This window comes from Hirundo rustica, chromosome 13, assembly GCF_015227805.2.
Source record: "Hirundo rustica isolate bHirRus1 chromosome 13, bHirRus1.pri.v3, whole genome shotgun sequence".
Lineage (NCBI taxonomy): Eukaryota > Metazoa > Chordata > Aves > Passeriformes > Hirundinidae > Hirundo > Hirundo rustica.
The window spans coordinates 19202579-19229110 of NC_053462.1; the positions used below are offsets into that span (position 1 = coordinate 19202579).

Below are 26532 nucleotides of genomic sequence, written 5' to 3' on the forward strand. Positions count from 1 at the left end.
TACCCTGCCTCTTCCAGGGGCAGGGTACCATGGATCAGAGCATGGAGAGGGCTTGGATTTCTGCCGGTGGGGCTGCGTTGTGTCCTCTTAAACACAGCTGGGTTGGAGGAGGGGACAGGAATTTTCCCGGGGACACGATCCCCTGGCGGAGCCCTCTGCGGGGTGGGGATGGTTGGAGGCATCGCCTGCCTCTGCTGTGGATAAAAGCTTTATCTCTAAAGGATGGAAGTATAATAAACCCACGAGGCTTTACTGGCGTTTTTAAGGATGGATCCGTCGGTGCCCCGAGCGCTGCAAACAGAATTGTTCTTGTCCTCCTGCGCGAGGAATGCGCCGGGGCGGGGAAGATGTGGGGATTTTGTTTGTTTTGGTCTCCGAGTCTGGCTCCAGCGTGGACCCTGCGTTCTGTGTGCTCATTCCAGCTCGCCTTTACCTTAAAAATGGAAATCATCCAACCCGGAGCGGGGGCTTCTCCGCTGCCTCGGTTATTTCTTAATCCTCTTGTGCTCTCTGCGAGCTGAGCCCGTGAGTTTATTACAAAATCAGAACAGAATGAAGCTCTGAGAGGTTCTGGCTGCTCAGGAAGAGACTTTTAATGGTGATGGCATTAAACCATTCAGCTGTAACTACTCATTCTGTTGAAGAAGTGTTTGTAAAGCATTATAAATAGTGTTTTTCCATGTTTCAAATCTATTTGTTTCACTTTCCTTTCAGCTGTCAACACTTCAGATTGTGGAACTGAAATGCCTTATTCTTTTAAGACATCTTCATTTCTTACCAAGTACCTCGTCTGTTCTCATTAGTGGTTGTGTGACAGTCTCAGAGCTGAGTGTGAAGAAGGTTCTTGGGGTATTCAGGGAAAAAAGAAACCAAAAAACCCAAAAAACCACAACTCCAGTTCCATCCAAAGGGTTTGTGGAGGCTGCAGGGAGGATTTGCAGCGAGGTTCCCGAGCCGTGGTTCAGCAGAGCAGGGATCTTGTGGCAAATTTGACTTCAGTGTGGCTGCTGCAGACCTCATTAAAGACGTGAATCACCTCACTTAGGGCTTTGACATACCAGGAGCAGTTTCAGTGGAGGGAAGAACCTCCCGTGCACACCTGGGCTGTGAAGGTCTCCCGCAGGAGCTGGAGCTTTGAGGAGATGATGGGAGTTTGGGGCTGGCTTTGCTAGAGCCAGGGGTGTAGCACCTTTCTAATCGTGGCACTTCAGGTTTGAGAATTCATCTCAGAAAAAAAATCACAGCAGCGTTTGGGACTGAATGCTTTGCACAGTTTGAAGGACCAGAGAGGGGTGGGAGCGTTTGCAGTCAAATTCAGAGGTTCCAAATGCAAATTCTGGTTTGGGTCTTCATCCTTCAGCATTTGGGAAATTGCAGAGCCTTCCCTCACGTGCTGAATTAGCTGCTTTGCTCCCAAATACACCCTTCAGGTGTGGTTTGGAATCGGATCTTCTGGGATTGGCTGCAGAATATTCAGGATATTTCGTGTTTTCACGCAGAAGACCCAGGCAGACCTGTCACATCAGAGGGTTTGAGGCATTGTATTTCTTTATGGTTCCTCGGAAATCCAAAATTCTGCAGGCATATCATCGTTCCAGCTGATGTCTCAGGCCTTCTGATGATGAGCAAGCCCCTGTCAAGCACTGAAATGTGTTTTTCAATAAAACCCAGGCCCTGAAGTTGATTTTCTGGCTCCTGCCTGCCCAGTAGATGCGCGCTGGTGATTACTGGTTTCACTGGTTTGGGAAGTGTTTTTCTCGGTTCCCGGAGAAGTGAAACAGGTGACAAGTTGTACCAGTCTGATTCATTAGATCATATTGGGAGACACTGAATGACTGCGCTAATGAAGATGCTAATTAATGGAAGGCAAGGCCCAGCTCCCGCATCCAAAACAGGATCCGCGGCTCTGATGGGAGAAGCGCAGAGATGGAATGGGAAGGAGTTTCCTTTAACCCGGGGATGATGGCAGGGGGTCAGGTGGGGTTATGTTCACTCTGCTCTCTCCTGTGAACCTGTGTGCATCACTTCTGTGTGGCACAGGCTGAGGGAAGGATTGGCACAGCTTGGGTATTGTCAGCGTCCAACTGCTTTTACATCCGGCTAGAGCAATAAAAAATTATCAGCGTCGGGGATTCTAGCGAGCGATTAAAAAATAATTAGAGTTACAGCCTTTCTATTGCACTGAGCCCTTTTCTCCAGGTTTTGCCCGCAGAATGGGAGATGCCTTTAAAGATCTCTCGCTGCGGGCTTGAAAATAAAACCCGAGCGTTGCAATAAACGCGGTTTGAGCGTTGTAACGGGGGGCAGAGCAGGGGCACGGAGCCCTTTCTAGGCGTGGGCGAGGACGCCGGGGAGTCCCCCGTTAACTCTGTGCTTTGTTTCTTTGAAGCAAATGGTTATGAGCCTTCGAGTTTCGGAGCTGCAGGTGCTGCTGGGCTACGCGGGGAGGAACAAGCACGGCCGCAAACACGAACTGCTGACCAAAGCCCTGCACTTGCTCAAGGCCGGCTGCAGTCCCGCCGTCCAGATGAAAATCAAAGAACTCTATAGGAGAAGGTTCCCCCAGAAAATCATGACCCCGGCAGACCTGTCCATCCCCAGCGTGCACTCGAGCTCCATGCCCGCCACGCTGTCACCATCCACCATTCCACAGCTCGGCTACGACGGCCACCCCGCCACGTCCCCCCTGCTCCCCGTGTCGCTCCTGGGACCCAAACACGAACTGGAACTGCCCCACCTCACCTCGGCCCTGCACCCCGTGCACCCCGACATCAAACTGCAGAAACTCCCTTTTTACGACTTGTTGGACGAGCTGATCAAGCCCACCAGCCTCGGTAAGGAAAAGCTCGTGCCGTTGCGTTCCGGGGGATGAGGGTCGGAATTCAGCTGCTGGTGCAGCAAGTGGTTAAGTGTTGCATCACTGCAGTGTTTAGAGAATCGCTATTTTTGGTAACTTTTGGAACAGATTGTTCTACATGGAGAGAGGCATCTTACCTAACGCTCATTAGTTGCTTTAGCTGAGCCTCTAAATATGGTTTAAACATCCGTTATTTTCTAAATGTGGGGCGGGGGTTTTGGACAAGAAACCGACTAAATCTTAGGAAAAAAAAAAAAAAGGAAAAAAAAAACCTATTCAGCTTTCAGTAGTTCTTACAAACCACAGAGTTTCATTATTATATAAAGACACAAACCCCAAACTAAACAAAACTGCCCCCAAATCAGTCAGGCTTCGGAAGTGTTCTCATCTGTGCTGGGAAGGAGTGCCAGGCTGGAAATGTGCTGGATCCATCCCGGTCTGAACATCTGAACGTAGGGAACTTGGGGTTCTTTCGCAGTCGTGGCCGCTTTTACTTGCGGCTGATTTTTGTGTGGAGGTACAAATCACCGGTGGAGCTGCTGAGGAGAACCTGCTGCTCCCAGAGCATGAGATAATGTGTGATTTTTTGGGGGCTCCACAGTGCAATTCGCAGCGTGGTTGACTTTTAATACTTTTTCGCTGTTACCTGAACGCACCAATCCTGGTGATTTCTGAGTGTTGGAACCTCCTGCTGGCTTGAAACCCCAGGAGAGATTCCCTGCTGGTAGGAGGAGCAGATTTGTGAGAGGAGATGTGGGGATAGAGGGTGGGTGAGTGAGGAAAAAAACCCAAAAAAATCCCTTTTGCAGAAGAAATCCCTTGTAAACAAAGCTGAGCAGGTACTTTCCAGCGACAGTCTGGAGGGCTGGGGGGTGTGGGAGGCCTGCTGTGTGAGTGCTGAGGTTGTCTGTGCGTTTCTGGAGGATCTGGCACACTTGTTTGTGGGGTTTTTTTCTTCAGCTGCTGTGATTTAGGGAAAAGCAGGGAGATCTTGCTCATTTGTTCTTGAGTTTCAGGTATTTTCTCCACCTGGTGTGTGAGTGCCGAGATTGTGCATTTCTGAAGGATCTGGTACTCTTGTTTATGGGTTTGTGATTTTTTTTTTTTGCTTTAGCTGCTGTGATTTAGGGAAAAGCCGGGAGATTGTGCTCATTTGTTCTTGAGTTTCAGGTGTTTTTTCTACCTGATGTGTGTGCACTGAGATCGTCTGTGCATTTCTGGAGGATCTGGCACACTTGTTTGTGGGTTTTTTTGCTTTAGCTGCTGTGATTCAGGGAAAAGCAGGGGGATTGTGCTCATTTGTTCTTGAGTTTCAGGTGTTTTTTCCACCTGATGTGTGTGCACTGAGATCGTCTGTGCATTTCCAAAGGATCTGGCACAGCTGTCTGCATCTTTTATTTTGGTTTATTTATCTGCTGTAATTGAGGGAGAAGCAGGGAGGTTTTGGTAATTGAATCCCCTGGTTCAGGTGTTCTTTGCAGAGGTGCACTGTACCTGTTTAGCTTTAATCTAACCCCTAATTGATTAATAACCATTCCAGGCAGTGCTGGTGGTGTGAGCTAATTAGGTGCTCGGTATGTGTCTCATCGCTTTTCCATCAGAAATACTTCAGAATATGGCTGTAATTTCCACAAGCCATTCCAGTGCAGGAGTGGTGGTGTGCATTTATTTATTCCTGGAAGTGGGAAGAGCCCTTTGCTGTCAGCTCTGTGTCTGCCAGGCCGGCCCCAAGAGCAGGGATCCTCCTCAGTGCCTCCGGAGTTGATGGACAATGGGAGATTTTTTCCCCTTTGTGCAGTGTCAGGGTAAGAAAAATGGGAGGGAAATTCCAAGCAGGTACCTCTGGAAGCAATCCCTGTCCTTCCTGTTAACTTCAGGAATGTTTGGGGCTTTTGTTTTGGGTGGGAGTTCTGCTTGTCTGAAGCAGTCCTGTTAAAATCCTTTTACTGACTTGAGCCTTTAGGGGAAGAGCTTCAGTATCCATGCATATTGTAAAATCCTGGAATGGTTTGGGTTGGAAAGGACCTTAAAGCCCATCCCCGCACCTCCCACTATCCCAGGTTGCTCCAGCCTGGCCTTGGACACTTCCAGAGATCCAGGGGCAGCCCTAGCTTCTCTGGGAATTCCACCCCAAGCCCTCCCCACCCTGTTCAGACTCAGATTCATTTTCTCCATTTATGCACTTACCGATCCTTCGACTCCAGGATCTGAAGTGATTTGTTGGAATATTTCTCCCAGGTGGTTTTGGGCACCCTTCTCTGGCTGCCAGCAGTGTGGGTTTCCTCAGGTGTCCCGTGTGTGGGTTCCCTGGTTTGTTTTCCACTGGCAGATATTACTGCAGACGCTCCGAACTTGGAATTTAGCCAGCATTTCAGCATCTCCTGCTCGCTTTTTCCCATCAGATTACTCATGGGACAGGGATAAAGAACTTTAGAATTGACTCTCGTTTCCCTCCCCCTCGAGGATGAGCTGATGACCTGATGTGGGGTTGGGAATAATTCTTCTGCCCGCTCGGAACGGAACCTACTGGAAGAGGAAGAAAACAAATGCATGTGAGAGACAGAATCTGTGCAATTCAGATTTCATCTCCTCCTGGAACGACACAAAACTGGGCACAGCACATCCTTGGGGTGGTGGGATTGCCCCTGGTTGTTCCCGAGGTCCGGGTGGCACAGTTTTCTGTCCCTTTGAGAAGCGATGGCTGGCTGAAGAAGCAATAATTGGAGAAAGCCTCAGGGCAGGGAGTTGCCCGGCAGGGCACTTGAGCAGGCATTCTGTACCCAAATATTTTGTGTGGGTGGGTAGAACACAACTAACAGTGAAGAAGAGATAAGGAAATGAAACCTGCTAACTCTTATTTGTAACGAACAAAAAGAGGAAATAGAAATTCTTATACTTGACTGCAGCTCCAGCCTGGGATCCAGAGGGATGTGCTGGGCTGTGGATTCACGGAACGCAGGGATTTCTCCATCTCTGCCCTCCTCAGCAGCACCAAAGCTGGCCAAATCCCAGAACCGCTGAGGCTGGAGAAGCCCTCCAGGGTGGTGGAGTCCGAGCTTTGGTGTGCCCCTTGCCAGCAGCCCGGTGCCCGGTGCCCGGTGCGGTCCTTCCTGGGCCATCGCTGGTGGCAGACAAAGAGCCCTTTGTTCATCTGCAGCGCAGCCGTGGAACTTGATCCACGTTTTGTTGGTCACCCTCACTGCCAAGTGCAGAAAGCGTCGGCATGGGATGGGTTTGTGTCCCAGCCAGCCAGGAAAGCTCCTTCCTCTGGAAATGTCTCTGCCCGTGCTTAACCACCATCTTAAGTGGGTTTTATTTCTTCTTTTTTTTTTTTTTTTTTTTTTAATAAGGCTTTTTGATTTTTGGAGGGAAGATCCGCTCTGGCTTTCTGGAATGTGTGCAGTTTGCCTTACTGCCGTGCTTCTCTGTTGTTTTTCTGACAGGATCTAAAGAGGAGAATTGAGGTTGTTTGTCAAGTGAAGCTGCAGCTCTCACTTAATTCCCCCATTTCCAGCCCCCAGAGCGCAGACGTCGCTAATTGGTTGTTTTTTAAGCACATTTTCTAAAAGTAACTCCTAACACACAGATAAGATCTCTTTTGTGTGGTGAAATGTGTTTACTGTGAGTAACAGGGCCCAGAATTTACCAGATTATTATGGAGGGGACCCGAGATAGTTAAGCAACATCTTAAAAATGCCTTTTGTTGCAGCAAATGTCATTCCTAATTGCTTGAGCTGTGTAGTTGTTCCAAAAAATGTTTTAACTGGCTTAGGGGTCTTTACTTACCTGTTAGGGAAATGAAGTTTTGGGGGTTTTTCTCCCCAGTTGAAAGAATTAGAGAGGCTGTGAGCTCTCCTCCTGTTTAAAATCCATCCAAATGGCACAAGGCTCATCCTCCTGCAGTTTATTTGCTGTGCTTCAGCCCTCAGTGATAAGAACGCAGCAGCGAAAGTTGGATCTGAGCCAGAGAAATGAGAATTTTTTTTTTTTTACCTGCAGCCTCCTGGAAGGAAGAGGCACAGATCAGTCATTATCCCTCAGAGCCAGCAGAATTCCAGCTCCGTCAGGGGAGGCCCTCTGGGTGGAGGTCTCAGTTTAATTCCTTCACGTCTGTGCTCTGCTAGCAGGGTTTCTTCGCGCAGCAGAACTTCCCCCTCAGGGACTGAGTCCACGCTCCCGACTTGCACTTCCCCTGAATTTTCCCTTTGGCTGGGAGCGATCCCGGGGCCTCAGACGCCGGAGCCAGATCTTGCAGCTGAGCTGCCTAAAATCTTGAGGGTGCCTGTAGTTCAAGGTACAGCCATTAAACAATTAAACAATTCAGTGCACAAGAAAGCCGCGTTGGAAACCGTGGAAGTTTTGTTTGGCAAGAATTTCCCCTCTTTCTCTATCAGCGAGCTGATCTCGTGCTCTGTGCAATTGCTATGATGGTTTATATGAAAGTCACGCTTTTACTGTCTTCTGTGTTTATTGTTTTTTTGAAATGTACTTTGTGGGAGGAAGTTCAACAAAACACTAAATTCTCAAGTCGGCTTTGAGTTCTTTGACTTCCGGCCCTGCAGCTTTTAAATTGTGCAAGAATGGGGTGAAATATTTGCTCTGTGCTGGGGCTGAACTGCAGTTACAGAGCACTTGGGGTTCTTTTTTTGGGGGGTTTGCACGTGCTGGGCCTCGAGTTGAGCTTTCCACAGTCGAGAGTGTTTCTTTTGAGAGAGCTTTAGGCAGCTGGGTAACTCCTAAAGAAAAGGGTTTGTGAAGGTTTTCTTCAGCTGATTGCTCAATCTCCTCACGAGTAGAGTCACCGAGAGTCCAGGCCCTGGCAGGACTGGGCTGTGCTGAGAGTCTGGGATATGGATGTCCCAAAATTCCAGGCCCCAGTAAAGATTGCAGGCCCTGACAGGACATGGATGTCCCAAAATTCCAGGCCCTGACAAATATTCCAGGCCCTGACAGGACATGGATGTCCCAAAATTCCAGGCCCTGATAAAGATTGCAGGCCCTGACAGGACATGGATGTCCCAAGATTCCAGGCCCTGACAAAGATTCCAGGCCCTGACAGGACATGGATGTCCCAAGACTCCAGGACATGGATGTACCAAAATTCCGAGCCCTGACAGATATTCCAGACCCTGTCAGGACATGGATGAACGATTCTCCAGGACATGGATGTACTGAGATTTCAGGCCCTGACAAAGATTCCAGGCCCTGTCAGGATAGGGATGTCCCAAAATTCCAGGTCCTGACAGGACATAGATGTACTGAGATTGTAGGCCCTGACAAAAGATTGCAGACCCTGACAGGACATGGATGTCCCAAAATTCCAGGGCATGGATGTCCCGAGATTCCAGGCCCTGACAAAGATTGCAGGCCCTGACAGGACATGGATGTTCCAAGATTCCAGGACATGGATGTCCTGTGATTCCAGGCCCTGACAAATATTCCAGGCCCTGTCAGGACAGGGATGTCCCAAAATTCCAGGTCCTGACAGGACATGGATGTACTGAGATTGTAGGCCCTGACAAAAGATTGCAGACCCTGACAGGACCTGGATGTCCCAAGATTCCAGGCCCGGACAGGACATGGATGAACGATACTCCAGGACATGGATATATTGAGATTCCAGGCCCTGACAGGACATGGACGTTTCCAGACACGGCTGGAAGCCACTTGACTTCCACAGAATCACAGAGGATATAAAATATCCTGAGTTAGGACAAACAAGGGACGAAATCCAGCTCCCCGGCCCAACAATCCCATCCTGTACCTGAGGAAAAAAACCTTTTCTCGTTGAGAGGAAAACTCCAGAGCCAGGATCCGTGCAGGGATGTGGCAGTGCCCACTTTGTGCTGCTCCTTTGAAGGGGCTGAGTTGGTGCTTTTAGGGATAAAAGTTAAAATACCGAAACCTGAGAGCAGCATTTGAGTTGTGGCGCGTAATCGAGGCGCCCGAGGGAATCAAGGGGCTGAATTTGAGTAAGGAGGGTCCTGTGGTGTTTGTTCCCTCTGGCAGAGTCATGGATCAGGAGAGCTGGGATCCATCCCCACCGGTGGGTCGGGAGAGTTTCCATGGAACGTTGGAAGTGTCCCCTCAGCTTCCTGCAGGCCTTCAGAAACGCCCTACCAGGAATAATCAAACAGCAATGTCCGTCCAATTGCACATAATTTCCAGCTGATCTCTTCTGTTTGTACAACGTATCAGAAAGAGTTCTGAAATCCATAATATTTATGGATTAATTGTAGCCCTTGGAGTATTTCCAGGCTATTCTCATGTATATATTTAGGCACAGTTTCATATAAGCTCCTTCCCGTCTCTTTACTCCCTTCCTTTCCCACCCCCAGGGTGGCTCTGCCTGCTCCTCCTGGGGATTACCTGGGGCTTGAACGGAATCTGGGAGTGATTGGAAGGGATAAAAGCAGCCGGGGTTCAGTTTTTCACCCGCTCTAAGGTGGGGGACGTGGCCCTGTCGCTTCGCTTCTCTCAGGGTCTCTGGGGGCACAGCTGTGACCTGTGGAGGTGGCAGAAGAGCTCCTCAAGGAAGGAAGGATTTGGGGGTTTGCTAAAATCCCCTCAAGCAGTTTTGGAAAGGTTGAGGGTGCAGCACCCATTGTGATCAGTGATTGCAGTGAAGCGGGGTGGCCAAGGTGGCACAAAAAGCAGCGGGAATTTTTGGGATTTCTCTCGACCTCCTGAATCCCACAGCGTGAGGGATGTCAGGCACTGGATTTTGGGGTGCAGAGCCCTGCTTTGGCACGGGCTGGGATGGATTTTAGTGATGGCTGAGAGGCTTTTCCAGGGAGAGGGTGGCTCCAGGAGGGATCTGGCTCATCCGGCTCGCTCCAGCTGCATTCACTGGCAGCAGGAAACGCTGGGAGCGGTGGGTGGTGGATTGAAAGTGCTGCTGGCTCCAGGAGACGACAGCGCCTGGGCCTCAGAGGTTGTGCTTGAGAGGCAGGAAGCGTTGGTGTGTAAATAAACACTCGGTTACCCGGGAACTCCAGAATTTGGGGTGGCTTTAAAGGCCCCACGGTGCATCCCGAGATGAGATCCCCAGCAAGGTGGATCCTCTCAGCATTTTGCTCCCACAAACCCACTTGGATTGTGGTTCTCTACAGCTCAAACACAGCTGGTTGCTGTTCCCGAAGCCAGGAATGGTTTTTTGGGGGGGTTCAGTTTGTTGTTTCTTTTCCATAACTCTGATTTATTCAATGTTAAAACATTTTCTTTAGCACTGTGAACGCAGCAGAGCTTGGAAGAGTCAAGAGCCCAAAATGCTTCCAAAGTCCCAGAATTTCTTCTCCCAAACCTTTCTTTTCCTAACTCACTCTCGCCACCGTTCCCTGAATCCTTCCAGGTGGCTGAGCGAGCCCTGGGCAGAGGGATCTGAGCTGGAGCGATGAGGAGCCGTGCCTGGGCTGCTGTGTTTGGGATTTCCCGCTCTGCGCTCAATGCCTCTCTGAATTTTAACATTTTCAAAGCTCAAGTGTTCTCTGCGCCTTCATTTGAAGCGGAGTTTTGCTCTGGTTGGGAGGCAGAGGTGAAATCGTCAGCAGTGATGGTCGAACGTCAGTCGATGCCTCCGAAAAGGAAAAACAAAATGCAGCATCTCACCTGTCTGGGGAGGGAAAACAGGAATTTGGGAATATCCTGAGCTGGGAAGGATTTTCCAGTCCAACCCCTGGCCCTGCACAGACACCCCAAAATCCCGCGCTGTGCATCCCTGAGGGCGTTGGCCAAATACTCCCGGAGTTGTGGCAGCCTTGGGAATGTCACCGTTCCCTGGGGAGCTGTCCCACCACCCTCCAGGGAAAAACCTTTTCCTGATTCCCAAAGCCCCAGACTCAGTTTCCCTCCTGTCCCCGGTCACAGAGAGCGGGAAGTCGCGGGCAGCTGGGAAATATTCCATGTTTCTGGTTAATATTTTGACTAATTTACCTCATCCAGACCCTCAGGTTGGCGAATAACCGATTTGGCATCTCTTGTTTTTTTCGTACAGCGTGCAGCAAAAATTTCCTCTGCTCCTCATCCTCTTCAGCAAAAAAAAAAAAATCCTTTTTTTTTTTTTTACAGCTGTTTTTGCCTTTGGAAATCAACACAATTATTGGGAATGATTTGGAATGGGCCCATTTAATGGCGCCTTAGATAATTGTTGTGCAGAGTACAAGCTGAATTTTGGTCCAAGCCCCTCTTTAACTTTAAATTAATTTAAAAAAAAAAAAAAGATTATTTTTTTTTTTAAATAATCTTTAAATTTAATTTTACCCCAAGCCTCTCCCTGCAGAGAGACTATTTAAGAATTGGTGATGATGATGATGATGATGATGACGGGAAGATGAACCCCAGTTTTCTTGGCCGTTAGGAAGCGTCCCCACCTCGCCTCCAAAAGCGACGCCGAAAAATCCGTGAGAGAAATTCACGGCAGGTGTCGGTGCCGGAATGGAAATTCAGAGAGTGGCTTTTTCTCAAGACAGCAAAGAGGTGTTTTACTGCAGAAAGATTGTGTGGCTATTTTTAGCCCTGGGTGCTGGTGAGGTGGAACAGAATATTTTTAGAGCTGTAGAAAATGCAGCCACTCAAGCCGGGTTCTTTATTTTTTTTTTTTCGCTCTGGTGCTGGAGGGGTTTTCCAAAATGAGGGGCAGAGTTAGTAGAAAATGGCTTTTCTGCATCATTTTTATATATTAAGTAGGTGATCTGTTGATTGTGTGGATATACATATATTTTATACATACATGTATACATATATATATATATTAAAAAATTATACACAGTTTATATTTATAGTTATATTTTCGGTATATATGTATTTATATGTGTATTTTTATATATTTATATAAATATATATTTATATATAATTATATAAACATATATTTATATATAATTTTATATTTATATTATTTATATTCACAGAGTTTAGTTATATATTATTTATATTTACACCTACATCTTATTTACATTTATTTCATTTTTATATTTATGTGTTCCTGTAGAATTTTAAGCGTCTTGGCCCTGGGAATGCCGTGTATTAAAACGGTTTTCCCTCCGAATTTGACAACTTTTTGCCTGGGTGAAGTGTTTTCAGGCAGTGCACAAGCAGCGAGGTGTAGTTTTGTCCCTCAGTTGGTCTGTGCCAGTCCTGGATCGTTCCTGGGGTGAGGTGAGCTTCAGGAAATCAGAATCCTTCAGGAAATGGTGGCGAGAGTGAATCGGGGAAAGTTTGGGAGAAGAAACTCTGGGACTTTGGAAGCATTTTGGGCTCTTGACTCTTCTGAGCTCTGTTTTGTTCACGGTGCTAAAGAGAACATTTCAATATTGAATAAATCAGAGTTATGGAAAAGAAACAACAAACCCAGCCCCTCCCAAAAAACATTCCTGGCGTCTTTCTGAAGAATGTCCATTTTAATTCTGTTGGCCTGGCCTGATTCCAGCTTTATTGGATTATAAATTCTATTTTCGTCCTCTTGGTTTTCGATTGCAGATCTATTTTTACCTTTCTTTTGTTAAATAATATTTGTTGTTTGCAGGGCACGGTTGTTTGTAGCTATCAGAATGGTTTTATTGTCTAAGACTATATATTTTTCTGGTTTTAATCATTCTCCAGAACTTCTAAAAGTAAATTATGTGCTTGGCTTGCCGGGGTCTGTTGGTGTTTTAAACGCAGATACACCAGATGAATTAATTAACAGAAATCTGTCAGCTTTCCTGCGCTCTGAAATTCCAAATTTCCAACGTTTCTGCCTTGGAAAATCTCAGATCTTTGGGAAGAGAGGAGCTGGAGCCGGAGATAAAGGCGGAAATTCGGTTTTCAGTGGAGGAGCTGCTCCATGGGCTCTGTTTGATGTGGTTTGGTGGGGTTTTCACGCATCGTTTGTAGGGTAAGCAGATCTGGAAGGACTCGATAGGGGCATGAAAAAAGAGATAAGGGAGAAGATTAGAGAAAACCACAAAGAAAAATCAGATTTTATCTCTTTTTTTTAGATTCAGCTGCACATCCATGGGGCAGAGTTGTATCCTCGGAGCAGCTGAGGAGCCTGACCGTAACCCAGTTGTAGTTTTGTGCAGCTCCTTGTCTGTCTTGCTCCTCTCAGTCTGTCAGGAGTTTGGAAATATTTTGATTGCCTTTTGGAGCATCTTTGCCTAATTAGCGGGGTTTGGGGTTTTTTTTCCCTTTCCCTCTTTGGAATTTGGCCGCGCTCCCGTGGTGATGGCGGCGAGGGCGGCGCACAGAGCGGCGTGTGGAGAGCAGGGGCTGGCAGAGCTGCTTTCCAGGGAATGTTGGAGCTCTGGGATCGGGGATCCGGCAGCCCCCGGGGGTTTGGCTCGCAGCACGCAGAATTCCAGGAGGGTTTGGGCTGGAAGGGAGCTGAAATCCCATCCCCGTCCCATGGATCCCATCCCACAGATCCCATCCCCGTCCCACGGATCCTATCCCATGGATCCCATCCCCGTCCCACGGATCCCATCCCATGGATCCCACCCCATCCCACAGATCCCATCCCCGTCCCATGGATCCCATCCCATGACATGCATGGATGCTATTCCACTGTTAACTTCCCATGACATGTATGGATCCCATCCCATCCCATGGATCCCATCCCTGTCCCACGGATCCCATCCCCTGGATCCCATCCCCTGGATCCCATCCCACGGATCCCATCCCCGTCCCACGGATCTCCTCCCATGGATCCCATCCCATCCCATGGTTCCCATCCCATGGTTCCCATCCCATGGATCCCATCCCACCCCATCCCATCCCCACACCTTCCACTGTCCCAGGGTGTTCCAAGCCTTGTCCAGCCTGGCCTTGGACATTCCCAGGAGCTTTTCTGGGGATTCCATCCCCGCCCCTCACCACCTTCCCAGGGAAGAATTCCTTCCCCAATCCCGTCCATCCCTGCTGTCCCTATACACCCATTACCCCTTGTCCTGTCAGTCCCTTTCTGAGCCTCCTCTTGGGGCTGCAGCATGAACTGCACAAAGGACGCTGAGAGCACAGGAAAACCCCAAATCTCAAGGAGAAGCGTCAGAGGCCCTCTTTAATGTAGGTTTTGGCTCGAGCAGAGGCTGTTCTCTGTCCCGGAATGGTTCCCGAGGAGAGCTGGGGCAGGGAGAGCTCCCGTGGCAGCGCCCAGGGAAGTCCTCCCACATTTTCTCCCAAATGAACGGATAAATGCTTTAGTGTGACCAGTACAGCAGTTGGGTGTTAGGAACTGTTCCTTTCCTAGGAGAGTGGTTAAGTGTTAAACCAGCTGTCCCGGGAAAATGTGGAGTCACCATCCCTGGAAGGGCTCAGAAATCGAATTTTGGTTTCATTGACGAGGCGCTGTTCGGTCAGAAGCTGAACCTGGTGAACTTTGAGGTCTTTTCCAACCTTAATAACTCAGTGATTCGATGAATATGGAAGTTCAAGTCCCACTTTTCATATCCCTGTTTAGTAAAAAAAATATTTTTTTGTAACACATCAACATGAGCAGAGGGAAAAGGATTGAATTTTAGAACTTTTGGTCTAAACTTTGTCACGGTTTTCCTGCTGCACACGCTTCCAGTTCCTCCTGTTTGCCCATTTCCCCGCTGGCTTCCCGAAATCGCAGCTGCTGCGAGGAAGATGGGAAATGGAAAAGCGTGGGAAATCTGAGGAGTTTTGGTAGCTGCTGGGGGGCTGCTCTGGATGATTGAGCTTTAAATGAGGGCGGCAATAGTTAAATAATCAGCAGGTTTTAATTAATCAAGTGCTGGAGCTCACGCCAAAAGTTCCCAAAAACCTTCCAGAGCTTTCCCGGTAAAGCCAAAATTGACAATTTCCGGGCTGGAGCGAATAATACCTGGGAGAGAAATCAACCCAGCAGATAAAGCCGTGGAAAAAGCAGGAAACAACAACTGGAATTCCCTCATTTCTCCGCGGCGCATCAGCCCTGCTAATTCAGCTTTTGTTAATTAAGAGTTTGTAGCTGCGATCTTGGCCGTTTACAGCTAAAAATGGGTGTCAGCTTCTGTGGGGGAGCGAATGTGGGAGCAGATTCTCATTGTTAATCGTGTGCATTGTGTCCGTGTTTCCTGCACACGCCGTGCCGGCAGGGAGGAGACGCACGCGTTTCAAAATCCGAGTGGTTTTTTTTTTTTTAATAAAAGCCCGAATCCTTTCCCAGAGGTTCCGAAGCGGCAGCTTCGAGGCTCCCTGCTCCTGCTCCCCCACAGTAACGGGGTGAAGGGGAAGGATTTTTGGAGCGGTGGCACGCGGGAAGGATTCAAAAAAAAGTGGAATTTTGGGAGGCTGCCGTTGGGATTTTTACACTCGGCGTTGTGGGTTCACAACCCGCCAAGAGCTGCTGGGACCGAAATCTCTCCCTTCTCAGCCCGAAATACTCACTCAGCTGTCGCTGGGGGATGAGTCAGGAAGTGCATTATAGTAAACCAAAAAAAAAGGGAGATTTCCCCGGCGTTTAACGCGCGGGGTGCTTGTTCAGAACTTCTAAAACTGTTAAGAGTAACGAGATTAAATGCAGCTGATAAGCAGCTTTCCATTCATTGCGTGTTGGAGTAATTCTCTGGGGAGATGATGCTTTCTTTTCATTTATTATTTAAAAAAAAACCCTTTCCATTGCTGCAGCGGCCCCATGAAAGGCTGTGTTTTAGCTCCAAACACCATTTTAGGGACATTTAACATTCATTTCCAGCAGGAGCATTTTACTCCTGAGCGCCGTTCGGTTCGGGAGCGCCGCGGCACAGAGCGGAAGGGCTTTAAAATCAGATTTTACAGCTGCAGATCTCGCGAGTTCGGGGTTTATTCCAGATATATTCGGTGCGTTTAAGTCCATAAAATACGAAACCGAGACGTGAGATGTCCCACGTGTCGTGCTTCAGCCTCTCTGTGAACTCTTCCAGGCCCAGCCACGATCTGGTGCGTCGAGGAGAAATTTAAAAAAAAAGTGACTGATCAGAAATCCCAAGATGTATTTTTATTTAATCTCAGAGCACGAAATCACAGAATAAAACCCCTTGACTTGCCATCTCCATCCTTATTTTAACGCACGCTTTAAAGGCACGTCCAGTCCGTTGGTTGTATTTTTATTTACGGGCGACTTCCCCAAAAAGCTGTTGGGAGCCAGGTGTGTGTGAGGCTGCCGGGCTGGCCCTAAAAAAACCCCGTGTGTTCTCCCTGGATCCCGTGATTCCCTGCTCGCCCTGCCCGCTTCTGATGCTCTCTGCTCTCTCGCAGCCTCTGACAACAGCCAGAGATTTCGGGAAACCTGCTTCGCCTTCGCGCTGACGCCGCAGCAAGTGCAGCAGATCAGCAGCTCCATGTGAGTCAGCTCCGGCCTGGAATCCTAAAAATCCCCCCGAAAGGCGGCTTGGGAACGGGGAGGGGAAACTCCTCTGGGGGGTTCTCTTACTCTTCCTACGAGGAGGGGGGAATTCAGCCCCGCCCCGCTGAGGTTTGGATGTTAAGTTCTCTGCAAATGCAGAATTCTGCTTCCTTGCCGCCAAGTTCTGTGTTAATTCATGATAAAGTTGGGGCTTTATGGTGGCCTGTCAGAAATTTCTTCATGATATCCAAAAAACCCCCGTGAAAACGACCCTAAAAAACCACAACCCTCCCAAAAAAAACCCCCCAAATCAAACAAGAAACAAGCAAAAGTCAAAATTAACAAACAACACCCCCCAAATGGGGAAACCAAACGAAACAAACAAAAAAACCTAACAAAAAAATACACCCCCCCCCCAAAAATGCAAAACCAAACAACAATCAAACAAAAGTCAAAATAAACAAACAACAGCCCCCAAAAAAGGGAAAACCAACCAAAGAAAACAAACAAAAAAATACCCCCCCCTAAAAATGCAGAACCAAACAGCAATCAAACAAAACTCAAACAAACAGCACCCCCAAAATAGGGAAAACCAACCAAAACAAACAAAAAATCCTAACAAAAAAATACACCCCCCCCCAAAATGCAAAACCAAACAAACAAAAGTCAAAATAAACAAACAGCACCCCCAAAATAGGGAAAACCAACCAAAGAAAACAAACAAAAAACCTAACAAAAAAAAGACCCCCCCCCAAAAAAATAGAGATCAGACAAGAATTTATTTATTTACCTCAAAAAATAAAAACTTTTAAAATCTTTTTCAGAAGTGGTGGCATGAGCAGAAGCAGCAAAGTCTGGTGTGCGTAACATATACCTGAAAGTGTGAATTTTACACTTTTTTTTGGGTGTAAAACGTAAAGTGTTTTCCGTAAATTGAACTTGCAGCAAACTCTTGAGGAGCCTGTATCTCGATATTGAGGAACCTTGTGAAAAGCAGGGCCTTTTAACTCATTGTCTCTTGTTTCCAGGGATATTTCTGGGACCAAATGTGACTTCACAGTACAGGTCCAGCTAAGGTAAGGATTTTGTTACCTGTTGGTTTTTTTGGATTTATCAGCCAGGTTGGGAATTCCTGGATGGAGAAGAGCCTCGCCCTGGTTGATTTCCTCATCCACATTTGTCATTCCACGTGCCTGGGGCTGGCTAATCCGCGAGTGGGGTTGTTTTTCCTAGCAGGGATTCCGTGGCCATCCCAAGATCTGCTGCTTTGGGAATCGCCAGCCTGGTTAATTTGGGGGTTTTTCAGTCATAAATTGATTAAATTCTCTGTCTCAGCCGCATGGGGTTGGACCAAGGGATGAGGGAAGGCAGGAGCCCCTCTCTGATTGTCCATGCTGGAACGTGGGCAGGGGTGGGGAAGGGCCCTGGAGGGAATCCAGGGGAGCTGAGAGCTTTTGCTGCTCCTTGGGACGTTCATTGTCCACCAGCTGGGCTGGGAGCAGGAAGGGCCAAAAAAAAAACCCCACCTCTTTGAACTTTAAACAAATAAATTCAACATCAGAGGCCTGAGGATTCCTTGGCTGCGGCTGGGAGGGTGGAAAAAGTTCCTTTGTGACACCAGATGTCCTTTGTGACACCTTGGGCTGGCGTGGAGAGCTCAGGCTGGAGAAGAGGCAGAGAAGAAATTGGGGCTGCAATGGGTCAGGCTGAGGAATTCAGGGAAGTCTGAGGAGGAACCTCCAGCCTGGGATTTTGGGGGGTTTTCCTGCTTTTTTGGGCGTCATTTGAGGGCCGCGTTTAGCAAGATGTGTCGTGATTTCATAGCTCGGTGGAGAAACGATTCCTTCTGGGAAGAGGTGGACTTTCAGTCACTTTTTAAAAGCGAAAGATGACGGCAGCTCTTTGCTTTTAGGTTTTGTTTATCAGAAACCAGTTGTCCACAAGAAGATCACTTCCCACCCAATCTGTGTGTGAAAGTGAACGGGAAACCATGCAGCCTTCCAGTAAGTAAAACCTTCTTCAAATGCACGTTTTGGGATGCAGTCTTAGGGATTAGCTGCCTGAAAAGTTATCCCAGTCTTTGTTATCACGTTCTGGAGCAAGTGATTTGTTGTAGCCTGTAGTTCCAGAAGTTAACGTGGAAGTTAAAAACCCCTTTTCAAGAGCACATATTTAATAATGCTGACATGAGCAAAAAGGATTGAATTTTAGAAACTCTGGTCCAAAGTTTGGGGGTGTTTTTTTGTTTAGTTTTGCTGAGACAGGAGAGGTGGCGAAGTTCCTTTAATATTCTGTGTCCAGGGTTAGGATTTTGGATTTCCATCAGGAGGAGGAGCTTAAAAACATTTCATTGTCTGATCCTTCTCTCTTTGGATGACACCTGGAGCCTGGTCCAGGTGTATTGGGAGGGGCGGGAGCGCTGTGGAATTCCTCCTTCTGACCTCTGGAATCCCTCGGTTTTTAGGGCTACCTGCCACCAACCAAAAACGGTGTGGAACCAAAGCGCCCCAGCCGACCAATCAACATTACCTCACTCGTCCGCTTGTCCACCACGGTCCCCAACACCATCGTCGTGTCCTGGACCGCAGAGATCGGCAGAGTGAGTGACCCTGGCGTCCCTTTTCATCTCCTGGGCAGGAAATCCTCGCTGGGGCAGCCGCGGAGTCACCGCGGATTTCCTGGAATTCCTGGGCGGGCGGGAGGTGCTGGCTCCGATCCCTCCCTCGCCTTGGGGCTGGGAGCTCTCCCTCCTCGGCTTCATCACTCGGGGAGGGCGCAGATAAAGAGATCAAGGCATCCTCTGAGCCTTCTGTTTGTTGATTTGGCCAAACTTCAGCCTTTGAAGCTCTTCCTGGTTTGGCAAAGCTCGGCTTGGACGTGGCAGCGCTTTAGAGCCGCGAGCGTGGGCACAAACCGGCCCAGATTTAATTTCCATCGGCCTTCTTTACATTTCTCCTTACCCTCCACGTTTGAAACCTCCTGGTTTTATCACTGGGGAGGGTTTTTTGTGTGTGTCTCTGGGGGAGAACGTTACAGGCGATGTTGGAAAACCGGCGCCGTTCCCGGATTAATGAAATCTGGAGCGCGCTGCAAAAAGTGACTCCGGTAAATCAGCTCATCAGTTCCTGAGCTGCTTTCAGTGCTGGGTGGGCATTCCAGAGGCACCGTGTGCTGCCCCCCATCCCGTTTTTAGATGTGCCCAGAATTGTCCTGAGGTGAAACTTTGGCCAAGAATTTGTCGGCGTGGAAAAAAAAAAAAAAAAATAAAAATGCTTAACGCTCCGGTCAGGCAGCGAGAAGAGATCAGGGTGGGATTTCGTGATGGATTTCTTGTGGAGCGGGAAACAATCTCCCTTCAGATGATGGGATAAAGGATGGCTGAGTGATTTTGGTTCAAAAAAAAAAAAAAATAATAATCTTCTTTTATCTAACGAGAGCTGCAGGTGTCAGAGAGAAGCGGTTCCGAATCAGCCTGTTTGAGTTCCCACGTGCAGGAGCCTGGATGTTGCTCTGAGGGATGCAGGATTGGGCATTTGGGGACAAGAAGCGCCCCGAGTTTGAGCCAGTCCCCAGGGAAGTGGCTGCTCCACAGATTGATCGGTTCCGGAGAACATTTTGGGTCACTCCTGGCGTAAATTAGATCCCAAATTGGCATCAGCTCCCAGAATTGCCCAGAGCCAGGCAGGACGGGCTCGGAGCAGCCCGGGGCAGCCCATGGCAGGGCTGGACTGGGATCACCTTTAAGATCCTTTCCGTGCCCAACCGTCCCGGAATTCTGTACAAAAACAACCGATTCTCCAAGACACAATCCTTCTCATCCCATCCTCTGAGACTCCGGACAGCCAGATGGGAAGAATTATTTCATATTTACCTGTGCAGCACAAAACTGGAGTTCCCTTTTCCCCCTTTCCCACTTTCCCCCTTCCCTCCAGGATCAGCTCCTGTCCCAGCCGTGCTCCCCACCTTTGCTGGAGCCCTCGCTGGGATTTTTTTTTTACACAAATCTGTTTCCAGAGCCTTGGGCGAGTTCCTGCCTTTTGTAGATTCAAGCTGTCGGTAAATAATTCCGCAGCGTTAATTAGCATTTCTCCAACTCCTCTCCTAATTGAGGCATTAAACAAACAAGTTAAGGCAGTAGTGGTTTTTTAACGATGTCAGAAGCGTTCCTTGCGAGAATAAAAGATTTAGAGCGTTTCTGATGCAGTTTCACTTGGTGTGGTTTGGTGGTGAGACGTATCGCTGCAGTCCTGCCTTCAGATCCTAAATAAAGGCTGGGAGATGTCACAAATACCGGGTTTTCTGGAGTGGGGACGCGTGGCAGCTGCTGAGGGAAGCCTTTTGTTCCTCAGTTTAGATTGTAGGAATGCAGCCCCAGGTTTAGGCGATGCTCAAATCAAGGATTCGTTGATGTTCTCAGGTTTGGTCCTCTCCGCTCTGGGGGCTGAGGGGCGTCGCTGCTGAATCACGGTTTTAGGAAGATGTTTATGAACTGATTTTTTTTTTTTGGAGATATAAGAAAAATCCCAGGGCTTTGAGCTCCGCGGCAGGAGGAGTTCATCCCGTGAGGAAAGCTTCACCTGAGCTGTGGGACTGGCAGGGTTGGGTTCTGCCTCTGACCTGCCCTGGTGCTGAAATTCACATTTCAGACACAGCTGAGGGCAGGAGGAGGAGGAAAAGGTGCCCAGGGCTGCCAGGTGCCACAGGTGCTGCCTCTTCTGGACAGGCATCGCCGCGCATTTTCCTCTTTTGAAAACAAAATAAGCTGTTATTAAAAAAGAAAAGAAAAAGTTCTGATCATATTTGACCTGACAGCTTTCCTTAAATGCACTGAGACCAGTGCAGTGCTGAACATTATCAGTATAAAATTACATATATTAATAGAAGTGCAGTGCTGAACATTATCCATGTAAAATGAAATATATTGACACCAGTGCAGTGCTAAACATTATCCATATAAAATTAAATTTACTGACAGCAGTGCAGTGCTGAATATTATCAATATAAAATTAAATGTACTGACACCAGTGCAGTGCTGATCATTATCAATATAAAATTAAATATACTGACAGCAGTGCAGTGCTGTACATTATCTATATATAATTAAATGTACTGACAGCAGTGCAGTGCTGTACATTATCCATATAAAATTAAATATATTGACACCAGTGCAGTGCTGTACATTATCGATATAAAATTAAATACACTGACAGCAGTGCAGTGCTGATCATTTTCTATATAAAATTAAATATACTGACACCAGTGCAGTGCTGATCATTATCCATACAAAATTAAATACACTGACAGCAGTGCAGTGCTGATCATTATCTATATAAAATTAAATATACTGACAGCAGTGCAGTGCTGTACATTATCCATATAAAATTAAATGTACTAACACCAGTGCAGTGCTGATCATTTTCTATATAAAATTAAATATACTGACACCAGTGCAGTGCTGATCATTAGCTGTATTAAATTAAAATGTACTGACACCAGTGCAGTGCTGTACATTATCTATATAAAATTAAATACACTGACAGCAGTGCAGTGCTGTACATTATCTATATAAAATTAAATACACTGACAGCAGTGCAGTGCTGTACATTATCCATATAAAATTAAATACACTGACAGCAGTGCAGTGCTGTACATTATCCATATAAAATTAAATATACTGACAGCAGTGCAGTGCTGTACATTATCCATATAAAATTAAATATATTGACACCAGTGCAGTGCTGATCATTAGCTGTATTAAATTAAATGTACTGACACCAGTGCAGTGCTGTACATTATCCATATAAAATTAAATACACTGACAGCAGTGCAGTGCTGATCATTACCTATGTAAAATGAAATATTTTGACACCAGCAGTGTCCTAAGTGCTGTCTGAAAGCTTTGCTCTGCAGCTCGGTCTCAGGGAAGTGTGAAGTCACTTTTGTTGCCTCTGGAGCTCCGTTCCTGTGAACTTGCTGGAGGCTTTTCCTGGAAGCTTTGCCACCTTCCAAACGCGGTGCCCTGTGATCCCCAGAGAGACTGGATCCCACCCAGGGCTGCAGACAGGCTTTGCTCTCATGGTTTTGCTGTTTTCTATGAAGTTTTTGCTGTTTTCTCTGAAGTTTTTGGTGTTTTCCCTGATGTTTTTGCTGTTTTCCCTGGTGTTTTCCAGAACTATTCCATGGCAGTGTACCTGGTGAAGCAGCTCTCCTCCACGGTGCCCTGCAATCCCCTAACAAACTGTTGTGTGCTGCAGACGGGGTTTCACTGATATTTTTGCTGTTTTCTCTGAAGTTTTTGGTGTTTTCCCTGATGTTTTTCCTGTTTCCCTGGTGTTTTCCAGAACTATTCCATGGCAGTGTACCTGGTGAAGCAGCTCTCCTCCACGGTGCTCCTGCAGCGGTTGCGGGCCAAGGGGATCCGGAACCCGGATCACTCCAGAGCGTTGAGTACGTGTCTGCAAAAACAACAAAAAAATCACTTCTGGGGAGGGGAGACTCGGAATCAGGACCCTGCTAACGGAGCTTTGGACCTCCTCTGTGCTTTGGGAATCTGATAGCGGTGCTCTTTGTATTCAGCTGCAATTCAGAGCCTCGGAGGCTTTCGTCTGCGCTCGGAGCCGGTCCAGGAACCCTGCGAGGGGAAAATGCAGGAGGATCTCCTGGGGCTCAGCCGCCCTGGCCGTGTGTGTGCAGGGGCACACGGGCGTGTTCCCAGGGCGGGCTGGGCAGGAGCAGCTCCTCGGAGCTGAGCCGGGGTGGAGCGGGCAGCACGGAGCTCCTCCTCGCCCCAGCGGGAATTTGCTGCGTTACTGTCTGCTCTGGCAACGAGTTGTGGAAGTTCGTGGCATAAAAACAGGGGCAAAAAGTACTGTGGGTTTGGTTTTCTGGGAGACGGGGAAAATCCCAGCCCCTGATGACTTTTAGTGCTCACATCAGGTGTTGTGCCTGCTTCAGAAGGGAGGAAATGAATTCAGCATTAAAAATTAGTGTACAATGGCACAAGAGTGTTTGTGTATTTGAGTGGCACAAGAAGTTGGTGGAAGTTTGTGTCAGAAAAACACTGACAAAAACTGCTGTGGGTTTGGTTTTCTGGGAAAATCCCAGCCCCTGATGACTTTTTAATGCTCAAATCAGGTGTTGTGCCTGCTTCAGAAGGGAAGAAATGAATTCAGCAGTAAAAATTAGTGTACAATGGCACAAGAGTGTTTGTGTATTTGAATGGCACAAGAAGTTGGTGGAAGTTTGTGTCAGAAAAACACTGACAAAAACTGCTGTGGGTTTGGTTTTCTGGGAAAATCCCAGCCCCTGATGACTTTTTAATGCTCAAATCAGGTGTTGTGCCTTCTCTAGTAGGGAAGAAATGAGTCCAGCAGTAAAAATCAGTGCAGGATGGCACAAGTGTTTGTGTGTTTGAATGGCACAAGAAGTTGGCGGAAGTTTGTGTCAGAAAAACAACAGCAAAAACTGCTGTGGGTTTGATTTTCTGGGAGAGGGGGAAAATCCCAGCCCCGATGACTTTTAGTGCTCACATCAGGTGTTGTGCCTGCTCCAGAAGGAAAGAAATGAGTCGAGCATTAAACATTAGTGCTGGGCATTAATTTGTCCTGATGTGATGCAGTTTGATGATTTAAATGCACAAAGGTCTGCAGAGTTCCAGGGGGCTGCTGCTCTGCCCGGTGAGAATGAAGGGGCAGGGAGAGGGGGAAATCCCATCCCCTGATCACATTTAATGTTCACATCAGGTGTTGCACCTTCTCTAGAGGGGAAGAAGTGAGTCCAGCAGTAAATAATAGTGCTGGGCATTAATTTGTCCTGATGTGATGCAGTTTGATGATTTAAATGCACAAAGGTCTGCAGAGTTCCAGGGGGCTGCTGCTCTGCCAGGTGAGAATGAAGGTGCAGTTCTTAGAGCAGGAATAAAATGAGTCAGATTCGTTCATTTTACCAATGGCTGCTGATGAAACAGGCCTTGTAAATAAAAGTAAAGAGGATGAGAAGCTCCAGGAATTAAAGACATCGGTATTTCACCGCAGTTGTTCAAATCTCAGATTTTTGACAGGCTACTGCTGAATTCCTATGCTCCTAAAATTTGCTTTTCAGTTTTGAATCGCTGAAATTGCTGAGGATTTTGCGGGGTTTGTAGTGGTGAGAGTTGTTCACAAGCTTAACACCTTCAGCTTGAAGTTAGAAGTGAAATTAAATAACAGGTGCAAAGCTGCACGTGAAGGAGTTAACTCACCTCTGGATAAATGCATTTTTAGGGGGCTTGAATTAAAAGTTTACCACACCATTTCAGACTTACTTTATTTCTTTACCATCCAATTCGTGTCTGAATTAACCCTCAAACAAACCTCTTTTTGTTTTGTTTTGTTTTTTTTTCTTTCAAATACCAGTTAAAGAGAAGCTAACTGCTGATCCAGACAGTGAAATAGCAACAACCAGCTTAAGAGTGTCTCTTCTTTGTCCAGTAAGTCGATTTTTTTACAATTTATTTTATTTTATTTTATTCCCTCAAAATTGATTCTGATGGAAATGTGGCAGTTGTGGGAGAAGTTACCTCGTGTTCTGGATTTACTCGTTAATAGTAAATTAGATGCAGTTTTGTAACTGAATTTGTGTCATCGGGGGTGAATTCCGTGTCCCCAGGGAATTCCATGTGCCCTCCCACCCCTGGGGACTTGGTGACAGTGACAGGGGGCAGGAAGAGGAGCGGGATTTGCCGGGAATGGGGCGGAGGGATTTCAATAACGAGGGAATGGAAGGAAAAAATCATCCTCCTCCTCCTCCTCCTTCCTCCTCCTCTTCCTCCTTCCTTCTCCTTCCTCCTCCTCCTTCCTCCTCCTCCTTCTCCTCCTTCCTCCTCCTTCCTCCTCCTTCCTCCTCCTCCTTCCTCCTCCTTCCTCCTCCTTCCTCCTCCTCCTCCTTCTCCTCCTTCCTCCTCCTTCCTCCTCCTTCCTCCTCCTCCTTCCTCCTCCTCCTCCTCCTTTGTTCCTCGGTGGCTTTGGGGACATTGTGGTGCCATCCTGTGGCATGCTCCTCACACAGCATCTGCTGAGCATTTGGATTTCCGTGCTGTGAAAAGCTCTAATGTTTTGATAGCCTGGTAAATGCAGGCTTTTTGCGGTTAAAATGTAGGTTTTTCCGGTTAAAATGTAGGTTTTTGCAGTTAAAATGTAGGTTTTTGCTGTTAAAATGTAGGTTTTTTGCAGTTAAAATGTAGTTTTTTGCTGTTAAAATGTAGGGGTTTTTTTCTGCAGTTAAAATGTTGTTTTGTGCAGTTAAAATGTAGGTTTTTTGCAGTTAAAATCTAGGGGAGGGGTTTTTTTGTACTTAAAATGCAGCTTTTTGTAGTTAAAATGTAACTCAAGTGTCCCTTCTCTTTAACTGGTCCGGTAAAAAAACTTCTTCGGGGGGAAAAGTGGAAAAAAACTTTTTTACTTAACAAACGAAGTGCGTACGAGTGTAAAGAATGAATAACATGAAACAATAAAAGCTCTCCTTCTGGAGTGAGGTGGCAAATTGAGAAAGTCCTTGCCGTGGGTGGAGCTCGGCTCTTTCTCAGTCTCTCCTCAGTCCCAGTCCCCGGTGCAGCCCCCAGTGCTCCCCTGGGTTTTCAGTCCAGAGCAGGTTTACACAGTTCGAAGAAAAAGGAAGAAAAAAGAAAAACAGTCCAGGGAACTTCTTTGCCTTAGCTAGCTGAAACTAACCAAGAGGAAAAAAAATTCTGTCTTGCAGTTTCTCTAAGCCTTTGCTGAACACCCCGTCTGGAGAAGAGCGTGGAGGAGTCAGGCGGCTTCCTCAAAACAAACTCCGCGCTTCTCCTTGCCCTTAGCACCAGTCTCAAAGGCGCAGAACTCAATACAGAGCAGAGGGTTGGGGATACGAGCATCAGAAAGTCACCCTGGCACAATAATTAAACCCCGTTTGTTCCTTTTTTCTCTTCCAGCTTGGCAAGATGCGCCTGACCATCCCCTGCAGGGCCCTGACCTGCTCCCACCTGCAGTGCTTCGACGCCACTCTCTACATCCAGATGAACGAGAAGAAACCCACCTGGGTTTGCCCCGTGTGCGACAAGAAAGCTCCCTACGAGCACCTCATCATCGACGGGTGGGTGGAGCCGGAACCCGCCCCAAACGCGACATTCCTGAACCAGTTCCCAGTGTGGGAATTCCCAAATCCTCCTCCTCACACAGCGTCCCACGGGGTGGAGCTGGAACCCGCCCCAAACGTGACATTGCTGTCCGAATTCCCATTGTGGGAATTCCCAAATTCTCCTCCTCACACAGCGTCCCACGGGGTGGAGCTGGAACCCGCCCCAAACGTGACATTCCTGAACCAATTCCCATTGTGGGAATTCCCAAATCCTCCTCCTCAC

The 26532-nt window shown here is 47.6% G+C and overlaps 1 protein-coding gene across 3 annotated transcripts in view; it reads left to right on the plus strand.

The window, feature by feature from the left end:
- The window catches only part of PIAS1 (protein inhibitor of activated STAT 1), a 58911-nt gene that overhangs the window by 21512 nt on the left and 10867 nt on the right, over positions 1–26532 (plus strand). For all 3 annotated transcript variants that reach the window (XM_040077271.2, XM_040077272.2, XM_040077273.2), the window contains 8 exons: positions 2390–2834; positions 16070–16154; positions 17186–17233; positions 18070–18160; positions 18622–18756; positions 22499–22604; positions 24551–24624; positions 26104–26264. In XM_040077271.2, coding sequence (XP_039933205.1) covers positions 2390–2834; positions 16070–16154; positions 17186–17233; positions 18070–18160; positions 18622–18756; positions 22499–22604; positions 24551–24624; positions 26104–26264 — 1145 coding nt within the window. The remainder of the gene's footprint in view (positions 1–2389; positions 2835–16069; positions 16155–17185; positions 17234–18069; positions 18161–18621; positions 18757–22498; positions 22605–24550; positions 24625–26103; positions 26265–26532) is intronic.